The sequence below is a fragment of the Bos taurus genome, chromosome 13 (genome assembly GCF_002263795.3).
Source record: "Bos taurus isolate L1 Dominette 01449 registration number 42190680 breed Hereford chromosome 13, ARS-UCD2.0, whole genome shotgun sequence".
Taxonomy (NCBI): Eukaryota; Metazoa; Chordata; class Mammalia; order Artiodactyla; family Bovidae; genus Bos; species Bos taurus.
Genome location: NC_037340.1, coordinates 52,195,200 through 52,217,496, shown reverse-complemented (window position 1 = coordinate 52,217,496; position 22,297 = coordinate 52,195,200). Strand labels below are relative to the sequence as shown.

The 22,297-nt window shown below is 38.1% G+C and overlaps 1 protein-coding gene across 8 annotated transcripts in view; it reads left to right on the top strand.

Moving 5' to 3' along the window:
* Positions 1–22,297, top strand: part of PTPRA (protein tyrosine phosphatase receptor type A) — a 170,910-nt gene that overhangs the window by 93,022 nt on the left and 55,591 nt on the right. For 4 of the 8 annotated variants that reach the window (XM_005214474.4, NM_001206499.1, XM_059892355.1 and 1 more), the window contains 3 exons: positions 9,699–9,777; positions 10,882–11,220; positions 18,173–18,199. In XM_005214474.4, the coding sequence (XP_005214531.1) occupies positions 9,699–9,777; positions 10,882–11,220; positions 18,173–18,199 (445 nt within the window). Of the gene's footprint in view, positions 1–9,698; positions 9,778–10,881; positions 11,221–18,172; positions 18,200–22,297 lie in introns of those variants that run through there. The other 4 variants (XM_010811350.3, NM_001206500.1, XM_059892357.1 and 1 more) reach the window with 3 other exon arrangements.

The window sequence follows — 22,297 nt, the reverse complement described above, 5'->3', positions numbered from 1 at the left end:
GTTTGTGCACAGGCTTCCTGGCATTGTGCAGACTTCAGCTGAACAGGGCTGGTTACCTTCTGACATTTGGTAGTGCACATTTCCCTCAGATTCAAACTATTTAACTGTTCATCTTTGTCAGGACTAGGCCTTCATCACAGAACCAACTTTTTAAAAATCCTCAATTCATAGAGAGGCATGGGGAAGAGATGAATTTGGGGAAGTATGGGGTGTGGATAAATAAGATGTGACAGAGAGGTTGAGGGATTTAACAACAGAAAGGTGTTGTGTGCGTGTGTGACACATACCCAGAGAGAAGGGTGGAGGAGAGAGGAAGAGAAAGGAAAATGGGCGAAGGAAAAAGAAATACAAGTGGGCTTTTCCTCTTGTGAATTTTAATTGAGTTTTTTTGAAAATGTTATTTTCAAGATGGTTCAAAATTTTTAAAGTCTTGTATGCTGAAATAAAATGATCTCCAAAGAACCTCCTCATTCTGTTTAACAGCTGCATAGTATTCCATTTTATTAATCTGCAGTAATTTATTTAAACATGTCCTCTCGGGTTATTTTCAGTCTTTTTCTGTCACAAACTGTATTGTTTTGAATAACATTTAAAAGATCACTTTAAAAGTATGGGTATATCTGTAAAGTTCCCAAGTAGAATTGTGTGAAAGAGCTTATGCTTTCGTAATTCTGGTAAGTATTTATAGTTTGTATAAGAGTATTTGTTTACACAAACCCTTGCCAACACAGTGGTTTGTTTTTTTTTTTTTTTTAATTTATTTATTTTTGGCTGTGCCAGGTCACTACTCTCTAGCTGTGGTGTGTGGGCTTCTCATTGTGGTGTCTTATTGCAAAGCACAGGCCCTAGAGCATGGGGCTCTAGACTTCAGTTGAGTCGCTCAGTCGTATCCTACTGTTTGCGACCCCATGGACTGCAACACACCAGGCCTCCCTGTCCATTACCAACTCCTAGAGCTTGCTCAAACTCATGGCCATCAAGTCGGTGATGCCATCCAACAGTCTCATCCTCTCTTGTCCCCTTCTCCTGCCTTCAGTCTTTCCCAGCATCAGGGTCTTTTCCAGTGAGTCCATTCTGGGCATCGGTAGTTATGGCACATGGGTTTTAGTTTCACTGTGGCATGTGGAATCTTCCTGGACCAGGGAAATCTGCCAGTGTGGTGGTGGTAAAGTTTTTCTGTATTTGCCTATCTGATAGGTGAAAAATGACATTGCAGTGTAGCTTTGATTTAACTTTCTTTGATCGCGAGTAAGGTTAAGAATTTGTTCTTATGTTTTAAGAGAACTATCTGGTTTTCTGTGAATCTGTTTCATCTCTTTTGTCATCTCTTAATCTGTAGGAGTCCTTTATTATATCAAGGAAATTAGAGTTTTGTGAATTAGTTGGAAATATTTTTATAATGCTTTAAAAATATGGAGGTAGCTGTTTAGTGGACTGGTGGGAAAAGAAGCCAGATTGCTATGGAGACAACTCTTTCTAGAAATTTGGCTGCAAGGTGGAGTAGAGTGATTGCTAGCTGGAGGACTGATATAGATTAAAAGGGGCTCTTCTTTTCTTTGAGAAATTCTTCAGTTCAATTCAGTTCAGTCGCTCAGTCACGTCCGACTCTGCAGCTCCATGAACTGCAGCACGCCAGGCCTCCCTGTCCATCACCAACTCCCGGAGCTTGTTCAACTCATGGCCATTGAGTCGGTGATGCCTTCCAACCATCTCATCATCTGTCATCCCCTTCTCCTCTTGCCTTCAACCTTTCCCAGCATCAGGGTCTTTTCCAGTGAGTCAGTTCTTCGCATCAAGTGGCCAAAGTATTGGAGCCTCAGCTTCAGGATCAGTCCTTCCAGTGAATATTCAGGGTTGATTTCCTTTAGGATTGACTGGCTTGATCTCCTTGCAGTCTAAGGGACTCTCTCAATAGTCTTCTCTGGCACCATAGTTCAAAAGCATCAATTCTTCAGCATTCAGCTTTCTTTATAGTCCAGCTCTCACATCCATACATGACTACTGGAAAAACCATAGCTCTGACTAGATGGACCTTTGTCAGCAATGTCTCTGCTTTTTAATATGCTGTCTATGTTTTTCATAGGTCTTCTTCCAAGGAGCAAGCATTGTTTAATTTCATGGCTGCAGTAACTATCTGCAGTGATTTTGGAGCCCAAGAAAATAAAGTCAGCCAGTTTCCATTGTTTCCCCATCTATTTGCCATTCAGTGATGTGACTAGATGCCATGATCTTAGTTTTCTGAATGTTGAGTTTTAAGCCAGCTTTTTCACTCTCCTCTGCACTTTCATCAAGAGGCTCTTTAGTTCTTCTCTTTCTGCCATAAGGGTGATGTCATCAACATATCTGAGGTTATTGATATTTCTCCCTGCAGTCCTGATTCCAGCTTGTGCTTCATCCTGCCCAGCGTTTTGCTTGATGTACTCTGCATATAAGTTAAATAAACTGGGTGACACTACACAGCCTTGACGTACTCCTTTCCCAGTTTGGAACCAGTCCGTTGTTCCATGTCTGGTTCTAACTGTTGCTTCTTCACCTGTGTACAGATTTCTCAGGGGGCAGGTAAGCTGGTCTGGTATTCCCATCTCTTTAAGAATTTTCCAGTTTGTTGTGATCCACACAGTCAAAGGCTTTGGTGTAGTCAATAAAGCAGAAGTAGATGTTTTTCTGGAACTCTCTTGCCTTTTCTGTGATCCAACAGATGCTGGCAATTTGGTTTCTGGTTCCTTTGCCTTTTCTAAATCCTGTTTGAACATCCAGAATTTCTTGGTTCACATATGTTGAAGCCTTGCTTGGAGAATTTTGAGCATTACTCTTCAGTGAGTGCAGTTGTGCCGTAGTTTGAAGATTCTTTGGCATTGCCTTTCTTTGGGATTGGAATGAAAACTGACCTTTTCCAGTCCTGTGGCATTGCTGTGTTTTCCAAATTTGCTGGCACATTGAGTGCAGCACTTTCACAGCATCATCTTTTAGGATTTGAAATAGCTGGAATTCCATCACTTCCACTAGCTTTGTTTGTAGTGACGCTTCCTAAGGCCCACTTGACTTTGTATCCCTGGATGTCTGGCTCTAGATGAGTGATCACACCATCATGGTTATCTGGGTCATGAAGATCTTTTTTGTGTAATTCTTGTGTGTATTCTTGCCACCTCTTCTTAATATCTTATGCTTCTGTTAGGTCCATACCGTTTCTGTCCTTTATAGTGCCCATCTTTGCATAAAGTGTTCCCTTGATATCTCTGATTTTCTTGAAGAGATCTCTATTCTTTACCATTCTATGTTTCCTCTATTTCTTTGCATTGATCCCTGAGGAAGGCTTTCTTATCTCTCCTTGCTGTTCTTTGGAACTCTGCATTCAGATGGATATATCTTTCCTTTTCTCTTTTGCCTTTCGCTTCGCTTCTTTTCTCAGCTATTTGTAAGAAATTCTTAATTGTGTTTAAATGTTGTTACGAAAGGGAGGTGTTAAAGCTAGAAGATGGTGTTAGAAGATCTACAGGACAAGGTTCCTAAGGAACTGAGATTCTTGGGAGGAAATGCAGAGAAGGAAGAAATTAGTAAATAAGGTGACTGGTAGGTAAGGGTGTCCCAGTCTAGTGGTTTCTGTTTTCTTTGAAGTTGAAGGCAAGGCCAACGGCCAAGGATGTGAGAAGAGGATATGTTGGAGAGGAGAGGAGGTTCTTTGAAATCACTGCAGTGGAGAATTGGAGAGAGAGCTAAGTAGGGAAATATAGAAAGATTGCAGAAAGTGTTCAGAGTTCCAATGAGGCAAATCTCAACCTTAGGGGTAGTTTGATTTTCTTAAGAAGCATTTGGCAGCCCACGTTGACTGACAGTTGGATTTGTTCAGGATTGGGGGTTATTTTCCCATATAGGTATAATAGAAGAACAGTGTAGCAAAAGAATTTAGGATATTTGCAAGGCAGTGATTGAACTGACACCAACTTTTCTTGGCTGAGTAGAGAAGGAAATAGAACAGAGATATTGGGATGAAAATTAGAGGATCAAGGGACTGAAAGCCTGAGTGAGGTCCCAGGCTTTAGTAGTAAGGGAGTATGGTTGGAGAGTGGGAAAGTAAGATTCAGTATGAGCATTTTTCCCAGTGCTGACAAAGTCTAAAGTACAGCCATTGTCACGACCGGCTTCAGTGGAGTGGAAGTTGTGTAAGTGTTGTAGGATGGGGGACCCCTTCCAGAGTTTGAAGGTGGGCTCTTGTCTAACACTCAGAAATGAGTTGTCTGAGTAGATAGAGATGCTGACAGAGCAAGAGACTTTATTGGGAAGGGACGCCCAGGCAGAGAGTGGGAGGGTAAGGGAACCCAGGAGAACTGCTCTGCCACATGGCTCAAAGTCACAGTCTCTGGTTTTATGGTAATGGGGTTAATTTCCAAGTTGTCTGGCCAGTCATTCTAACTCTACCTTCCTGGTAGCACATGCATTCCTCAGCCAAGATGGATTCTAGCAAGGAGGATTCTGGGAGGTGGTAGGACACATGGCCTCTCCTTTTGACCTTTCCTGAACTCTTCTGGTTGATTGTGGCTTATTAGTTCTGTATTCCTTACTGTAACTGCCTGTCATAAAATAACTAATGCAAATGGTTACTATAGTGCCTGGCCAGTGTGGAGATTTCAAATCAGTATATTTCCCTTAAGGTCGTTGGAGTTGAAATCAGAGAACTCAGAGATGTGTCTGGATGTGAATTGTGGCTGTCACCTGTGAGGATGTTGAAAAATCTTCCAAGGATATCAGGACTTTGGGATAGGAAGAAAGCTGTGAGCCACATTGTATTGTCCTCAGTGAGTGCCAGGAAACCAGTAGGCAAAGAAAGCCCTCAGTAATGGGCTATTCAGTTTTTATCTGGTTGGTTTTTAATATTTATTTTTATTTTTTTGCCTTCCCCAGGTCTTTTCTTTCACAGCATGTGAACTGTTAGTTGCAGCATGTGGAATCTAGTTCCCTGACCAGGGATTGAACCCAGGCCTCCTGCATTGAGAGTGTGATGTCTTAGCCACTGGACAACCAGGAAGTCCTGATCTGACTTTTTTTTAAGCTTAAAAATGACAAGCTTGTTCCATTTCCTTAAATTCTTGAAATTCTCCAGACAAGAATACTGGAGTGGGTAGGCATTCCCTTCTCCAGGGGATCTTCCTGATCCAAGGATGAAACCTGGGTCACCTGCATTGCAGGTAGATTCTTTACCATCTGAGCCACCAGGGAAGCCCATAGCATACCATGTAGCCACAATTATTGTTTGGACTAGCAGCATGATACTCACTACCAGCTTTTCCCTGTTTTTCCACTTAATGACTAAATAGCTCTTTATCATTTTAATCTTGAATTTCAGATTATTTACTTATACTCAAGAATAGAACCTTGGAAATCGGTCAGAAAACAATGTGGGCACCTTTAAGATTCTTGTATAATCTTTCTGGAAAGGAGTTTGTTATTATAGGCTAATTGGTATTTCCATCATTATTTCAGTTCTTTTCATTTGACTCTTCGAAACATTGTATTTTCATGCCATTGGTCTTTCCTGCAAGTAAAAATGTTCTCTCTTTATTATTTTCCTTTGATTAGTCAGCACTTTTTTGTGTATTTTCTTAGCTGTTTCTTTTTCTCTTTTGTACATTAGGTTTTTCACATTTTTCAGAATTGGAATCTTAATGTATTCCATATTAATATGAGTTCTTGTTTTAATTATTTGTTGTGTGACAATTTTCCCAGTTAATTACCTTTTTTAAGAAATCGACTTTATTTTTTAGAGCAGTTTTATATTCACAACAAAATTGAGCAGAAAGAATAAAAAGTTCCCAAATTTTCCCTGTTGCCATATACACCCAACCTCCCCCGCCGTTGACATCCTGCACCACAGTATACACTTACTACAGTTGATAAACCTACTTTGACATCATTATCACCGAGAGTCCATAGTTTACATTAGAGTTCACTTCTGGTGTTATACATTTTCTGTGTTTGGACAAATGTATAATTACATGTATCCACCATTGTATTACCATACAGAATAGTTCACTGCCCTTAAAATCCTCTGTGCTTCACCTATTCATTCCCCTCTCCTCCCTAACCTGGCAACCACTGCCTCCAGAGCCTTGCCTTTTTAAGAATTATCATATAGTCAGAATCATTCAGACTGTAGCCTTTTCATATTGGTTTCTTTTACTTAGTAATATGCATTTTTCTCCATGTTTCTTCGTGGCTTGATGGATCATTTCTTGGTAGTGCTAAATAATATTCCATGTTCTAGGTGTACTACAGTTTGCTTATTCATTCATCTTCTGAAGAACAGCTTGCTTGCTTCCAAGTTTTGGCAATTATGAATAAAGCACATTTCTATATGGGTGTAAGTTTTCAATTCTTCTTAGGTAGATACCAAGGAGCACAATTGGTTGGATCATATAATAAGAGTAAGTTTAGTTGTGCAAGAAACCAGCAGACTGCCTTCCAAAGTGTCATTCCCACAGTGAAGGAGAGTTTCTGTTGCTCCACAGAAGCACTGGGATTTGGTGTTGTTCAGTTCAGTTGAGTTCAGTCACTCAGTCGTGTCCGACTCTTTGTGACCCCATGAATCGCAGCACGCCAGGCCTCCCTGTCCATCACCAGCTCCTGGAGTTCACTCAGACTCACGTCCATCGAGTTGGTGATGCCATCCAGCCATCTCATCCTCTGTCATCCCCTTCTCCTCCTGCCCCGAATCCCTCCCAGCATCAGAGTCTTTTCCAATGAGTCAACTCTTTGCATGAGGTGGCCAAAGTACTGGAGTTTCAGCTTCAGCATCATTCCCCCCAAAGAAATCCCAGGGCTGATCTCCTTCAGAATGGACTGGTTGGATCTCCTTGCAGTCCAAGGGACTCTCAAGAGTCCTCTCCAACACCACAGTTCAAAAGCATCAATTCTTCGGCACTCAGCTTTCTTCACAGTCCAACTCTCACATCCATACATGACCACTGGAAAACCATAGCCTTGACTGCTGCTGCTAAGTCACTTCAGTCGTGTCTGACTCTGTGCAACCCCATAGATGGTAGCCCACCAGGCTTCCCTGTCCCTGGGATTCTCCAGACAAGAACACTGGAGTGGGTTGCCATTTCCTTCTCCAATATAGCCTTGACTAGACGGACCTTTGTTGGCAAAGTAATGTCTCTGCTTTTCAATATGCTATCTAGGTTGGTCATAACTTTCCTTCCAAGGAGTAAGCGTCTTTTAATTTTGGTGGTGTTAGTGTTTGGTATTCTGATAGGTGTGTAGTGGTGTCTCATTGTTTTACTTTGCAATTCCCTAGTAACATATGCTGTTAAACATCTTTACATTTGCTTGTTTGCCATTTGTTTCTCTTCCTTGGAGAGGTGTCTGTTCAGGCTTTTGACCATTTTTTAATCAGCTTGATAATTTTTTTATTGTTGAGGTTTTATTGTTTATATTGGATAACAGTCCTTCGGCTAATGTGTCTTTTGCAAGTATTTTCTCACAGTCTGTGGCTTGTTTTAACATTCTATTGGTTTTGTCTTTTACAGAGCAGAATTTTTTAGTTTTGATGAAGTGCAGTTGATTATTTTTTGATGGCTCTGTCTTTGGTATTGTATCTTAAAAGTTATTGCCATACCCAGGGTCATCTAGATTTTTCTCCTGTGTTATATTCCAGGAGTCTTTTGCATTTACATCTCAGTCTGTGATTCATTTTGAGTTAATTTTTGTGAAGAGTATAAGATCTGTGTCTAGTTTTTTGTTTTTGTTTTTTTGGTATGTGTGTGCTGAATTATTCCAGCACCATTTGTTCAAAAGACTGTCTTTGCTCCATTGTATTGCCTTTGCTCCTTTGTCAAAGATCAGTTGACTCTATTTGTGTGGGTCTTTATCTGAGTTCTCTCGTGTTCCATTGGTCTGTCTTGTCTGTACCACACTGCCACTCTTTGCTGTATCTTTCTTTGCTTTTTTGTATTACTATTTGCTTTCAAATTAATAGTAATTCTCTGACTTTACTCTGCTTCTTCAGTATTGAGTTGGCTGTTCTCCATCTTTTGCATCTGCATATAAACTTTAGAACTAGTTGTTGCTATCCACAAAGTGGCACCCCACTCCGGTACTCTTGCTTGGAAAATCCCATGGACGGAGGAGCCTAGTAGGCTGCAGTCCATGGGGTCGCTAAGAGTCGGACATGACTGAGCGACTTCACTTTCACTTTTCACTTTCATGCATTGGAGAAGGAAATGGCAACCCACTCCAGTGTTCTTGCCTGGAGAATCCCAGGGACGGGGGAGCCTGGTGGGCTGCCGTCTATGGGGTCGCACAGAGTCAGAAACGACTGAAGTGACTTAGCATAGCATAGCATAGCATCCACAAAATAGGTTGGTAGTATTTTGATTGAGATTACATTGAATCTGTAAACTGAGTGGAGAAGAACTGATGTCTTGACAGTGTGGAATCTTCCTGTCCATTAACATTGTTTGATTGATTTCTTTCATAATTTTTTCTATTGCCAGATATTCCATTTTTCCTTTGTGATTTCTTTTTTTTAATTAATTTATTTTTCTATTGAAAGATATTTGCTTTACACCTTTGTGATTTCTTACATTGCCTTTATGTCTAGAAAATCCTTCCTTGTTATGAACATACTCATTTATTTCCTCTTAAAATGTGTCTGTAAACATTTAATTCTTCAGCCCATCTGGATTTTATTTTGATATATGGAATGAAGTGATCATCTAGCCTGCTTCCTCCAAATACATTGTTATTTTTCACAAAACCGTTTCCTATTGATTTATCTAGCATATACATGAATACATACATAATAATCAGCCTTCCAATCTGTTTCTTAACCCTTATGGAGGAAATTTTGTGCTCTCCCCATTTTGGGTTAACAGTCAGGTAGGAAGAGTGGGGAACTGGTCAAATCACATATGGTTATACCTTGGGAAGGCCATTGGCTGAACCCAGTTCCCTGCTAAGCATGATTGCTGGTATTAAAGGCAATCTCCTGGGCTGTGTATAAACCACCTACATCTCTCCACCCTCCCTCAGAGATTTTCATGTTCCACTCGGAGAGGCCTGTCTTGGTTGATTTGGAGAGTCACTGCCACATTAAATTACCTCTGTGCTATGAGTCCCATGAAAATGGGATCTTGGAGTATATTGTTCCCTAGTTGTTTCCCTGATACCTAGCTTAGTATCAGGCACAGACATCTGAATGGATGAATAAACCTCTGTTACCAGTGTGAATGGGGCACAGCCCTCTGATATGGTTTGAAGGGAAATAAAGTTTGAGGACAGCTGTATAATGTCTGCTTTGGAGGTCAGTACATCCTTGCAGTCAACCTACCTTCTCTGTGCTTCTCATCCTAAAGATACTAAAGCTGCAGTTACCTAGGAAGCTTTTAAAAGGACTGCTACCTGCCTCTCACTCCCAGAGATACAGTCCGGCACAGAGTTTTGTTGTTATTAAGTTCTTTGAGTGATTCTAAAGTATGCCAAGATTGAGAATGACTGCTCTTACTTATAGTTGTATAAACTTTCAGTTAAGTAGTTGGATTCCTGGAGAGTTGTGCTTATCAGACTCCTAAAAGATCATTGGTCCTGTGTGTGTACTTCAATAGCTAGGAAGAATTTGCCCAAAATACCTCCTTTGGTGAGTTGTTTGGACATAGTTTTACAGTATTTCAGTACTGTATCTAAAATGACTCTCTGTTTTCCAGGTCAGCATGGATTCCTGGTTCCTTCTTACTCTGCTTGGCAGTGGTCTGATACATGTTGGTGCCAGCAACACTACCACAGGTAAATTGCCATTTGATAAGATTGGTACTTGGAATAGAATTTTGTATTTATGTTTAGTGACCCAAGTTTGAAGACCTTGGTGGTACTAAAGAAAGAAAAAATTAATATTAAGTTTTACTTAAAAGTGATGGCAAAGTAAGTTGTCTTTGGGAATCTCTGGGTCATATTGTATGCCACACTCAGCATTGTTCTATATACCCCATACTATTTCAAATGAAGAGATTATATTCATTCCTGAAAAGTTAAAGAAGACAAAATGGTTACTATTTAAGATCCTGTATATTGACTCTGAGGAACTAACTAAGAGACCAGTTTTTCCCTCCATTAGACAGTAAACTTTTAGAATTGGAGGGAAGGATTCACCATTTAAAGAGTGTATGCTCCTTGAAATACACCTGGAGAAAATTCTGCTTCAAAAAGATACATGCACTCTTATGTTCATAATAGTACTATTCACAATAGCCAAAGCATGGAAGCAATCTAAATGTCCATCAACGGATGAATGAAGATGTGGTACATATATATAATTGAATACTACTCAGTCTTAAAAAAGAATGAAATAATGTCATTTGCAGCAGCTTAGAAATTATCATACTAAGTGAAGTAAGTCAGAAAGAGAAAGACAAATACCATATATCACTTATATGTGAAATCTAAACTATGGCATAAATGAACCTATCTATGAAACAGAAATACTCACAGCATAGAGAACAGACTGGTTGCCATGGAGGTGAGGGGAGGGACTGCCTGTTAGTTTGGGATTGGTAGACACAACCTACTATATTTAGAATGCATAAATAGCAAAGTCCTACTGTTATAGCTCAGGGAAATATGAGCTGGGACAAACCATAATGGAAAAGAATATTTAAAAATGAATGTGTGTGTGTATGTAATTGAGTCACTTTGCTGTGCAGCAGAGATTAGCACAACATTGTAAATCAACTATACTTTAATTTTTTAAAAAGATAATAAAAAATGTGTGTGTGGTGTGTCTATTGGTCTCCAAGTGTTTGAGGTGTAGTAGGGCTTGCTGCTTTGTGTCTCATAACTTTTGAGATCTCAATTCTTTGTGTGATGTTTTCTTGGTTTTTTTGGTTTTTGTAGTTTCACCTTCAGTAGGCGTTACAAGATCTGTGAAAGCATCTACAACAGAATCACTTAAAGAAGAGACCAAAACTTCAAATCCTACTCCTTCAGTAACTTCTTCCTTGACACCAACATTCAGCCCAAATCTAACTCTGGGACCTGTATATGTAACCACTGTCAATTCTTCAGACTCTGACAATGGAACCACAAGAACAGTAAGCACCAATTCTGTAGTCACTACAATTTCACCAAATGGAACATGGCTTCCAGATAACCAGTTCACAGATACCAGAACAGAACCTTGGGAGGGGAATGCCAGCACTGCAGCAACCACTCCAGAAACTTTTCCTCCTTCAGGTACTAGAGATGGTTTCTGTTTGTTCTTTCTTTGGCTCTTTGAGTTTATTCACCCTTTTATTGTTATTGTTTGTGTTTTCTAGCCATAAAATTTCTTGAAATAAGTAAAATTGCCCAAGCAAAGTAATGAAACCTAGATATAGGGGATTCTCAAGAATATCTGGTTAACATAGAATTAAGAGCAAAGAAGATAGGGGACTTCCCTGGTCATCCAGTGGTTAAGACTCCATTCTTCCAGCGCAGGAGGCACAAGATTGATCCCTGTTCGGGAAACTGAGATCCAGCACACTGCATGGTATGGTCAAAAAAAAAGGAAAGAAGGTAGATCTGGAGGATATTCTGCTTTGCATGGAATCCTGGTTAGATTAGGGACGATTAATATTTAAAGATAGAGAAGATAGAAAGAGAATAGGTAATTGATGATGCTAGAAACTGAGGTTGAAAGGAAAGTATAATTGAATAATAGGATTAGCCTTGAAAAGAAAGGAATCCCTGGAGACCATGGGAGGGAGAATGGGCCTTATCTGTAACAGTTAGGTAAGAGTGGAAGGTCTGTGGCCAGGAGTAGAATTATTAAGAGAAGATCAGGAAAAACAGTTAAGTTACAGTACCAGTTTGTTCAAGGACTGAACCCAACCCACTTCTCCTTGAGTCAATCACTGAAGTGGAAGTGGCTTTGAAGACAGAATCAGAGACCTGAGTACGAGACCATGTAGGGTAGGGCAAATTTCCAAGGATTGGGAAGGTCCCTCTTAGGGCTTCTATGAGTAGTAAAAGGAAATAATTATTCCTTGACAGCTGTATACTTGTCATTCCTTTTCTAGCAAAAATTAGTTACTCTTCTTTGGTCTCATCCCCTTGGCTCATATTTTTCACTTGTTAGATGGTGAGTGCCCCTGGGTGGAATCACATATGGCTCATGAACTGAGTGTCATTTGCTGATGACATCTCTTAGCTAGACCTTACAACTCAGACCCTGCACCTGCCAGCTTTAATCCCATATTTTCCACTTGAGTTTGAATCCTAACTCTGCTGTACCCTAGCTGTGTGACAATAGGCAAGTTTATTTAACCTCTCTACCTCAGTTTTGTCATCAGTATATAAGAATGAATGATGTTGATAGTACTTAATTCATGAAGGAGCTGTTAGCATTAAACAGGTTATTATGGGTAAAGCATTTATAGTGGGACCTGCATGTGGTAAGCACTAATTTTAAGTGTTAGGCATTGTACTAAGAGTGTTATAGAAGTAATTCATATGAAGTATCCTATGGATTCTGTTACGTTGGTTCTGTTTTATGTTTTATAGGTGAAGGAGTTTTACTGTGTTTTTCAAAGTACAAATCATGACTGATTCATGAAATCAGTTTAGTGGGCCACTACAAATCTGTGTGTGTGTGTATTGTCCTTTTCAACTTTTATTCTTTTCCTGTTAACTTATTTTATAGAACTTCTGTTCAAGTTATACACAAACATATACTAAGTAATGGTATAAAAATGTATTTCTTTCTGTAAATTATGGCCATTGCTTAGAGAGGAAAAACAAAACTTGTGCAAGCTGAATTAGTAAATGGAAAAGGTGAGACTGTCACTAACTTCACAGCCTATGTTTTTGTTGTTTTCTGGCTGTGCTGTGTCTTCTTTCTCTAGTTGTGGTGCACAGGCTCTAGAGCACATGGGCTCAGTAGTGGTGGCTCACGGGCTTAATTGCCCCACAGCATGTGGAATCTTAGTTCCCCGATCAGGGATGGAACATACATCCCCTACATTGGAAGGTAGATTCTTAACCACTGAACCACCAAGGAAGTCCCACGGCTTATGTTCTTAACTTATGTTCTGTTCTGTCTTTCATTTAATAATCTGTGAGATGACCAGTGGTAATTATCTCTTTTTTTAGTAGATGTTTGATGTAAGACCTTAGAGGTTAAATAATTTGCTTTAGATCTGAAGGCTGTCAGGTAGTGAATTAGGCCTGTTTCTCACTTCAGTAATCTTTGCACACTGCTACTGAGTTTTCTGTAATCTGCTGTAGGTCCAAATTATGCCATAGCTGAGAAGCCAGTTATTGAACAGTTAACACATTTCATATCTCAGAGGAAGTTGAGACTGTATTTCACTGGTGACTGTTATTCAAGATCAATAAAAGGAAAACTTTATGGCACATCAGGATGTTACATTCTGTAACCCCACATCCTCCTCATTTACCACCATTTTACCAATCCCCCCATAATTGTTACATCATAACTTCTGTAATACTGTTCCCTGCTGAGCTGTGGGTATAATGTGAAATTGCCTTTTATTTGTTTGTTTAGTTTTCTATTTACTGTTGATGGCCAGTTCTTCTGCATTTTCCATAGCTTCATAATACAGTTTTCCGTAAAGTCAGACTTACTAGATAATCTGTTATTTCTTTTTTACATGTCTAAAAATATCTTCAGGGGTATGTATAGAATTTGAGGAAATATTTTTTTCCCTAGAATTTTTAAAGCATTGTCCTGACTTCTAATTTGCAGGCTTGGAGAATTGTACTGCTGTCTTGATTCCTAATTGTTTGTGTGTTTTTAAAGATCTACTCTTCATCACTGGTGTCTTGAAATCTCATAGAAATGGAACTTGATGTGGGTCTTTTTCTTCCGTTCATTATTTTGGGATAGGACCTTTGGAGTTTTTGTCCTTTGGTTCTGAAAAATTTTCTTATATCTGTTCAGAAATGTTCTTCCCCCTTCCATTTTCTCTGTCTTGTTCTAAAAATCCTTATTATTTGGATATTGGACTTACCCTGGATTAATTTTTTAATCTTAATTTTTCTTTCCTATTGACCTTTGAGTTTTTTCTTTTTTAAAATAAGCATACATACATACTTAAACATACCTTTTTTCTTCCATTTATAACACAGATAATAAATGTACTGTGTATATTTCTTCACCTTACTTCTTCTCAATTAGCCTGTCATACTTTTTCTATGTTATAGTAAGGAGCTGCCTCGTTGTATGGCTTTACTTTGATATATTTGTCCAGTCTGCCATATTGGCCATCATTCAGGCTGATTTTACACTTACTGACAATAGTCTTGGGAGAATATAGGTTGAATAAGTTATTTTTAGTGCGCATTTATAAATTTAAATTGAATATTGTGAGATCTCCCTCTATTAAGCTGTGTGTCAGAATGCCTGTTTTCCTACATTTTCTTCAGTGCAATAAATTATCAAACACCTGGATCTATGTCAGACTGACAGGTGAAAATTAGTATCTCAGTGTGACTTGAATTTGCATTTTACTGAGTGAGGTTGCGCATCTTTCCATATTTAGAAGGATCATTTATATTTCCTTCTTTCTTTTCTTTTTTTGAGAAAACTCTGTTGCTGTCCTTTACCCATTTTTTTTTATTAATGTGTCAGGCTTATCACTAGTTTCTGGTTCCAGCCTTGGGAAGGCGGAACAGAGGAAATAGTACAATTTCTTTTCCAGAGGATGTGACCCAACTCATTTATAGAAGGTCTTTGATGTTAGGGAAATTAGCCCTATAATAAGATTGCAGTTATTTCCCCTAGTTGTTCATCTAACTTTTCTTCATTGTAGAAACTGTTACTATCAGCTATTAATTTTTTTAATTAAAAACTTACCGGTTTGTGGGATTTCTCTAGCTGTCCAGTGATTAAAATTCTACACTGCCGCTGCAGGAGACGCAGGTTCAATCCTGAATCAAGAAACCAGGATCCTGCATGCTGCGCAGTGGGAAAAAAATGGATTTGTGTTAACTAAATGTGTTCTAGGTATTAGATCATATATAAAAAGCCATTCCTTACACCAATATTATAAAATAATTGTCTTATGTTTTTCTTTTACACTGTTACAGTTTTTTTCTTCTGTGTGTGTGCATGTGCTTGTATGTGCCTGCACTAAAATCTTTGATCCATCTGGAATTTTTTCTGATGTAAAGTGTGAACTGTGGACTTTATAAAATACTTAATATCTGATAAAGTGAGTCATCCCTTGTTAATCTTATTTTTCAGAATTTTGCTAGTAGTTCTTGATTATTTTCTTCATGAACATTAGAATCAACTTATTGTATAGCTGGAAAAAGTTCTTATTGATCATGTTAAGTTTTTTTTTTTTTTTTTTTTTTTGTGGGGTTTTTTTTTTTTTTTTTTTTTGTTCCCCATCCTGAACCCTCCTCCCTCCTCCCTCCCCATACCATCCCTCTGGGTCGTCCCAGTGCACCAGCCCCAAGCATCCAGCATCGTGCATTGAACCTGGACTGGCATCTCGTTTCATACATGACATTTCACATGTTTCAATGCCATTCTCCCAAATCTTCCCACCCTCTCCCTCTCCCACAGAGTCCATAAGCCTGTTCTATACATCAGTGTCTCTTTTGCTGTCTCGTATACAGGGTTATCGTTACCATCTTTCTAAATTCCATATATATGCGTTAGTATACTGTATTGGTGTTTTTCCTTCTGGCTTACTTCACTCTGTATAATTGGCTCCAGTTTCATCCACCTCATTAGAACTGATTCAAATGTATTCTTTTTAATGGCTGAGTAATACTCCATTGTGTATATGTACCACAGCTTTCTTATCCATTCATCTGCTGATGGACATCTAGGTTGCTTCCATGTCCTGGCTATTATAAACAGTGCTGCGATGAACATTGGGGTACACGTGTCTCTTTCCCTTCTGGTTTCCTCAGTGTGTATGCCCAGCAGTGGGATTGCTGGATCATAAGGCAGTTCTATTTCCAGTTTTTTAAGGAATCTCCACACTGTTCTCCATAGTGGCTGTACTAGTTTGCATTCCCACCAACAGTGTAAGAGGGTTCCCTTTTCTCCACACCCTCTCCAGCATTTATTATTTGTAGACTTTTTAGATTAACAGGGACAGTTGATATCTTTAATTTTTCCTATCTAAGAATGCTATATATTCCATTTGCTGAAGTCTTTTATTTTGTATTTCTTGGAAGTATTTTAAAATTTTTACCACTTGTGTGGCACATGTTTTATTCAGTTTATTTCTAGATATTTATCGATTCATTCCTGTTTTAAAGAATATTTATGTTAAGAAAGGGTGTTAAATTTTGCCAGTTGCCTGCTCAGCATCAATGAGCAAGATCTGTATGGTTTTTTCTATTATGTGCTACAGTATATCATATTAATTGATTTCCTGTTTTTCAACTATTTACATTCCTGCACAAACAGCTCCACTTGGTCTTATATTTTTCTTGACTGAAGTGTTGTGATTTATTTGCTATTTTCTATTGTAAATTTTTCCAAGTTTTTTCTAAGTGAGATTGGTATATGTGTTTCCTTTGTAGGTAGCTAGTTTTGATAAGTTTTATTAGTCGATGTTTTGCTTTGCTTTATGAAAATAATTGAAGTTCACTTAAATTTTTCATTTTGTTCATGTTTTCAAAATTACTTAAATAGATTTGAGAAAAAGTCATCCCTTAGAGTTAATTTCTTACATCCCTATGAGTATTTTATATATTTAAGTCCTTTTTCCTGTTTAGGTTGACTAACCTATTTCATCGTTTATTGCTTTTTCCTTCTCAGAAATCTGCAATAAATATTGTATATTTTATTAGTTCTGTCATTTTTCAGTTTTTATTTCATTAATTTCTCTTTTATTCTTTTCCTGCTTTTCTTAGATTTATTTTACACTTTTTCTATCTTCCCTAATTGAATGCTTCATTGGTTTGTTTTCATTCTTAATTAATATGTATGTAATGCTGTGAATTTTTTATAAACACAGCTTTAGGCATAACCCATAAATGCTCCTGTAGGTAGATAGTTAGGGTGTGGTCTAAGCTATTCTGGCAAAGACATACCAAAATTCTTTGGTTACACAAAAATGTCCTTCCCCTGTCACATTCCGTAAGTGGGGGGCTGGGGGGGGGCCTGGTGCTTTGCTTTGTCAGAAACCACGTTTTTCCTTTTTTCTTGTGGCTCTGGCATCCTGACAGTTGCCCTCATCTGCTTGATCAGAGATGGCTCTTATCACTGGATTCTGGTTCCAGCCCCTGGGAAGGGGAAACAGAGAAAATAGCACAATTTATTTTCTAGAGGGTGGAACCCAGAAGTTACTCTTCTCCCTTTTGTTCACATCCTGTTGACTGGAATTCTTCACATGATTATACCTGGAGTATCAGAAATTAAGTCTCTAACTGGACAGCTTTGCGCTCACCTAAAAAGGAGGGATGTTCTTTACTAAGGGCAAGAAGAGGAAGAGACTAATTGATATTGGGGGAAAGGTGGTAGATTACTGCCACAAATGTGATTTTTTATTTTTTAGATATTTTGCAGTTTAGTTTGTTGTGTTGGTTTATGCCATATAACTGTGAATCAGCCATAAGTATACATATGCCCCCTCCCTCTTGAACTTCCCTTTGCAATTTGGTTTTGATTTTAATTTTCAAGTATTTTCCTACTTTGTTAATTTCTAGTTTTACTGCATCATGATAAAAGAATGTTGTCTGTGCTGTTTCTCCTATGAGGCATTTATAAAAGCTTGTGGATATTCCATAAGCCTTTGAAAAAGTTTTCTCTGTTAATATATAGAGTTTGATTTATGCCATTTAGATTTCATTATCTATTATCATTTAGGTCTTTTATATTTTTAACTTAATTTTGCCCTGATGCATTTTGATGGCCTAAAAGGACATAAAGACCACAAGAACCATTGTGTTTATATTACTCTTTGCATTCTTGTACATTTTATGAACATTAATGCTGTGTTGTTTTTGTCCTCAGGGAGAAGGCCAGATCATTGATAAAAGTTTAATGAATCTGGGCAGTCTTATTTCCCAGTTGTTTGCGGGTGCCTCATTCTAGCTCCAGCATATACAAGGGAAAAGTATCCATATTCCTAGAGCTTATTTTGACTTACATTAGGTTGAATAATAATGCTTTTCTTTAATCTGAGTGAACATTTCTGTTTTTTTACTCACTACACAGGTAATTCTGACTCGAAGGACAGAAGAGGTGAGCCGTTCACCTTATGTCTCTTGTCCTTTTTACAGTATATAATATCTGTTGTGTTTCCTCTGCTCAATCTATGTAACCTTGTGCATCTCTGGCTGTTACGTGTTTATTTTTCCTTAAATTGTTTCCATAATAACCTCATGGAGAAGAGTAACAAACAAATATTCATTGTTTTTAAATGTAGATGTTGTTTTTTCTGTAGCCTATAAAATGTTGGCCTTTTGTCACTTTATATGGATTTTCAGCCGTCTCCTGTAAAGTCGCTATGGCAGAAGATGCTGTGTCAGTAGTCAAAGCAGGACTGTGGAATCCCTGGTTACCAGAGAATAGAATGCATGGATCCTCATGTGTATAAGTGCACATTTGATTAGGGAATAGTAAGGCTGCCATCATGGAGTAGGAAATGGAAACTCACTCCAGTATTCTTGCCTGGAAAATTCCATGAACAGAGGAACCTAATGGGCTTCATTCAGTCCGTGGGTCACAAAGAGTTGGACATGACTGAGAACTGAGCATGCACACAAGAATACCAGTTTAAGGTAGACTATCAAATGGTCTAAGAAATGATCATTTCATTTGTTTGGAAAATATTAATCTATGAAGCAATTTTTCTCATTCTGATTTCCTGTTTATCAAATCAGACTTCTTGAGATTTTTCTGATTCCATTATTTAATCATGCACAGTTTTTCTGCATCAGTAAGCAAACACTTGCATGCTTATGAAGGTCTATTAAGTAGAGAACATTTGAATCAGAAAAGTAGGTAATACTCTGTACAGCAACTATAATTTTTTTTAATATACTAGGAAATAAAAGTAGATACTCCAGCCCTTTATTTATTGTCTGTCTACCACTGTGTTTGGTGAGGAACAGTGAAGTGTTACCATCTTATGTATAGATTTCCCTTGATTTTCCAGCTCTTGCTTTCTTAAACTTGGGAACTTGGTTTGACTAATGCAGTGTCCTTGTTATTCACTTTCAGTTACTGGAGTCTCACTATCAAATGTAGAACTTAATTAGATTTATGTTGCAATATATACTTGAATTTGCTCCCTAAAACTGCTCTTTTAACCAATCTTACAATAAAATCAAAAGTCAAAGTGGTAGGCTTCAAAATTAAACATAAGATCTGTGATTCCTTCCTACTTCCTACTTAGTGTGTATTTTGGTGACTCACACGGTTAAGAATCTGCCCACAATGTGGGAGACCTGGGTTTGATCCCCGGGTAGGAAAGATCCCCTGGAGAAGGAAGTAACAACCCACTCCGGTATTCTTGCCTGGAGAATTCCATGGACAGAGGAGCCAGGCAGGCTACACTCCACGGGGTCACAAAGAGTCACACGACCGAGTGACTAACACTTTCACTTTCTTTTCTTACTCTTCAGCCTTTTTCTTGCCCTAGATACTATCCCTGTTTTATCTACCTGACTAATATGGATTTTAATACTCTGATTAAAAAGAAATAAATTACTTTAATTATCTAGATTATTGCTAATTGTGACATGCTAAAGGTCCATCTAGTCAAAGCTATGGTTTTTCCAGTAGTCATGTATGGATATGAGAATTGGACCATAAAGAAGACTGAGTGCCAAAGAATGGATGCTTTTGAACTGTGGTATTGGAGAGTCCCTTGGACTGCAAGGAGATCAAACCAGTCCATCCTAAAGGAAATCAGTCCTGAATATTCATTGGAAGGACTGATGCTGAAGCTCTATTACTTTGGCCACCTGAGCCAACTCATTAGAAAAGACCCTTATTCTGGGAAAGATTGAAGGCAGGAAGAGAAGGGAATGACAGAGAATGAGATGGTTAGATGGCCTCACCGACCCAATGGACATGAGTTTGAGCAAGCTCCGAGAGATGGTGAAGGATAGGGAAGCCTGATATCCTGCAGTCTATGGGGTCTCAAAAAGCTGGACATGACTGGGCGACTGAACGACAATGTAATAAATGTTTTAAGTTTAAAAAATAATTTTGTGTAACTGCCTTTAACCAAATAGGAAAGTGAAGACGCATATGTAGTCTCAGCCTCATATGTAATGATGATTTACTAGAGCCTATCTTTAGAAGTATTACTATAAATTTTGATATCACATTGTAATTTTAAAGCCAAGTGCTTTTTGACAAATGAGGCTATTGTTTTGAAGCATCTGTATTATGTTGGGTTTGCTAAGCAAATGATGTCTTATGTAGGTGATTAAGGGTTGTAAATTTTTATGCATTGATCTTTGATATGTTTTTGAACAGCAGGAGGGGCATAAAAGAATAAAAAGAAGGGAAGGGAGGCAAGCTGCTTTGCTTCCTTTCTTTCAAAGTTGAAGCTATTTAGTAGGCCAGAAAGTTCCTTCAGTTTTTAAGTAAAAATAAAAGACATATTTTTCATTTTTACCAAGAACTTTACTGATCAACATATTCACTGTTTTGTTCCACTGTCTTCTGCCATTTTTCAGACAGTTTCATAATTCCATCTTGCCCAAACTTTTATCTTTTTGAGCAAGGAACTGTTTCAGGTGCCTTTTACAGTCTTTCAGGGAATTGAAATTTCTTCCGTTAAGAGAATTTTGTAAAGACCAAAATAAATGGAAATCTGAAGGAGCAATGTCTGGTGAACACAGTAGATGAATCAGAACTTCCCAGCCAAGCTGTAACAGTTTTAGCCATCAAAGAAACATGTGGTCTTGTGTTATCCTGATGGAAGATTTTGCATTTTCTGTTGGCTAATTCCAGACGTTTTTTGTTGAGTGCTGCGTTCAGTTGGTCTAATCTGAAGCAATACTTATTGGAATTAATTGTTTTTCTGGAAGGAGCTCCTAATGGAGAACTCCCTTCCAGTCCACCATGTACCCACATTACGTTGTTTGGATGAAGACCAGCCTTTGGTGTGATTGGTCGTGGTTCATTTCACTTGCACCACAGTCACTTCCGTTCCACATTATTGTACAGTATCCACTTTCCATCACTTGTCACAATTTGTTTTAAAAACAGAACATTTTCATTACGTTTCAGTAGAGAATCACATGTGAATATACAGTCAAGGTTTTTTTCCGCTTAACTTATGTGGAACCCAAACATCAGAGCAATTAGCATAACCAAGCTGGTGCAGATGATTTTCCACACTTGATTTGGATATTTTGACTATGTCAGCTATCTTCCATGTGGTGTAACGTTATGTCTCTTGATCGCTATCAACTTCAACTGGTCTACTTGACTGTCAAGCATCGTCCATTGAGAAATCTCCAACATGAAACCTCGCAAACCACTTTCGACATGTTTGATCAGTCACAGCACCTTCTCCAAACACTGCACAAATCTTTTTTTGCATTTCAGCGGCATTTTTACCTTTCTTGAAATAATAAGTATAATATGTTGAAAATGTTGCTTTTTTCCTTCCGTCTTTAGTTATTAAAATAGCTACACAAAAATTCACCAATTTTGATATTAAAAGAAAAATACATACTGACATGATAGCTGTCACAACAGTCTTAACAAAATTGTTTCGAATGAAGTTAAAGACAACTGAGCACTACTAAAGCCATCTTACCAAAAAAACCAAACAAACTTTTTGGCCAACTCAGTAATTATTTTCTCATGTGTATTTATTAAATGTATTCCAAATTATTTTGGTAGAGCCAGCCTTTTCCTAATTTTGAAAAATACTAAGATTTACCATTTTAACCACATAGTTCAGTGGCATTAAGTACATTCACATTGTTACACAATCATCACTACCATCTGTCCCCCCAATTTTTTTTTTTAATCATCTCAGACTAAAACTCTGTAGCGCATTAAGCAATAACTCCATGTTTCTTCCCCTAGCCCCTGGTAACCATTAATATACTTCCTATCTCTATAAATTTGTCTGTTCTGTGTACCTCATTTAAGTGGATTCAAATATTTGTTGTTTTGTAACAGGCTTTTCTTTTAAAACATTTTCACTGGTGTTAGTTTGTGTGACTGGATGATTTGTGTAATATACAATAATATATTAAGCCTAATTCTAGCATCATCTACCAAAATACAGTGGTCATGAGTATACGCTCCAGTTGTTATTTAGTCATTGCTAGTTTGAGATCCCAATTTTATTAGTTTTGTTCTAGG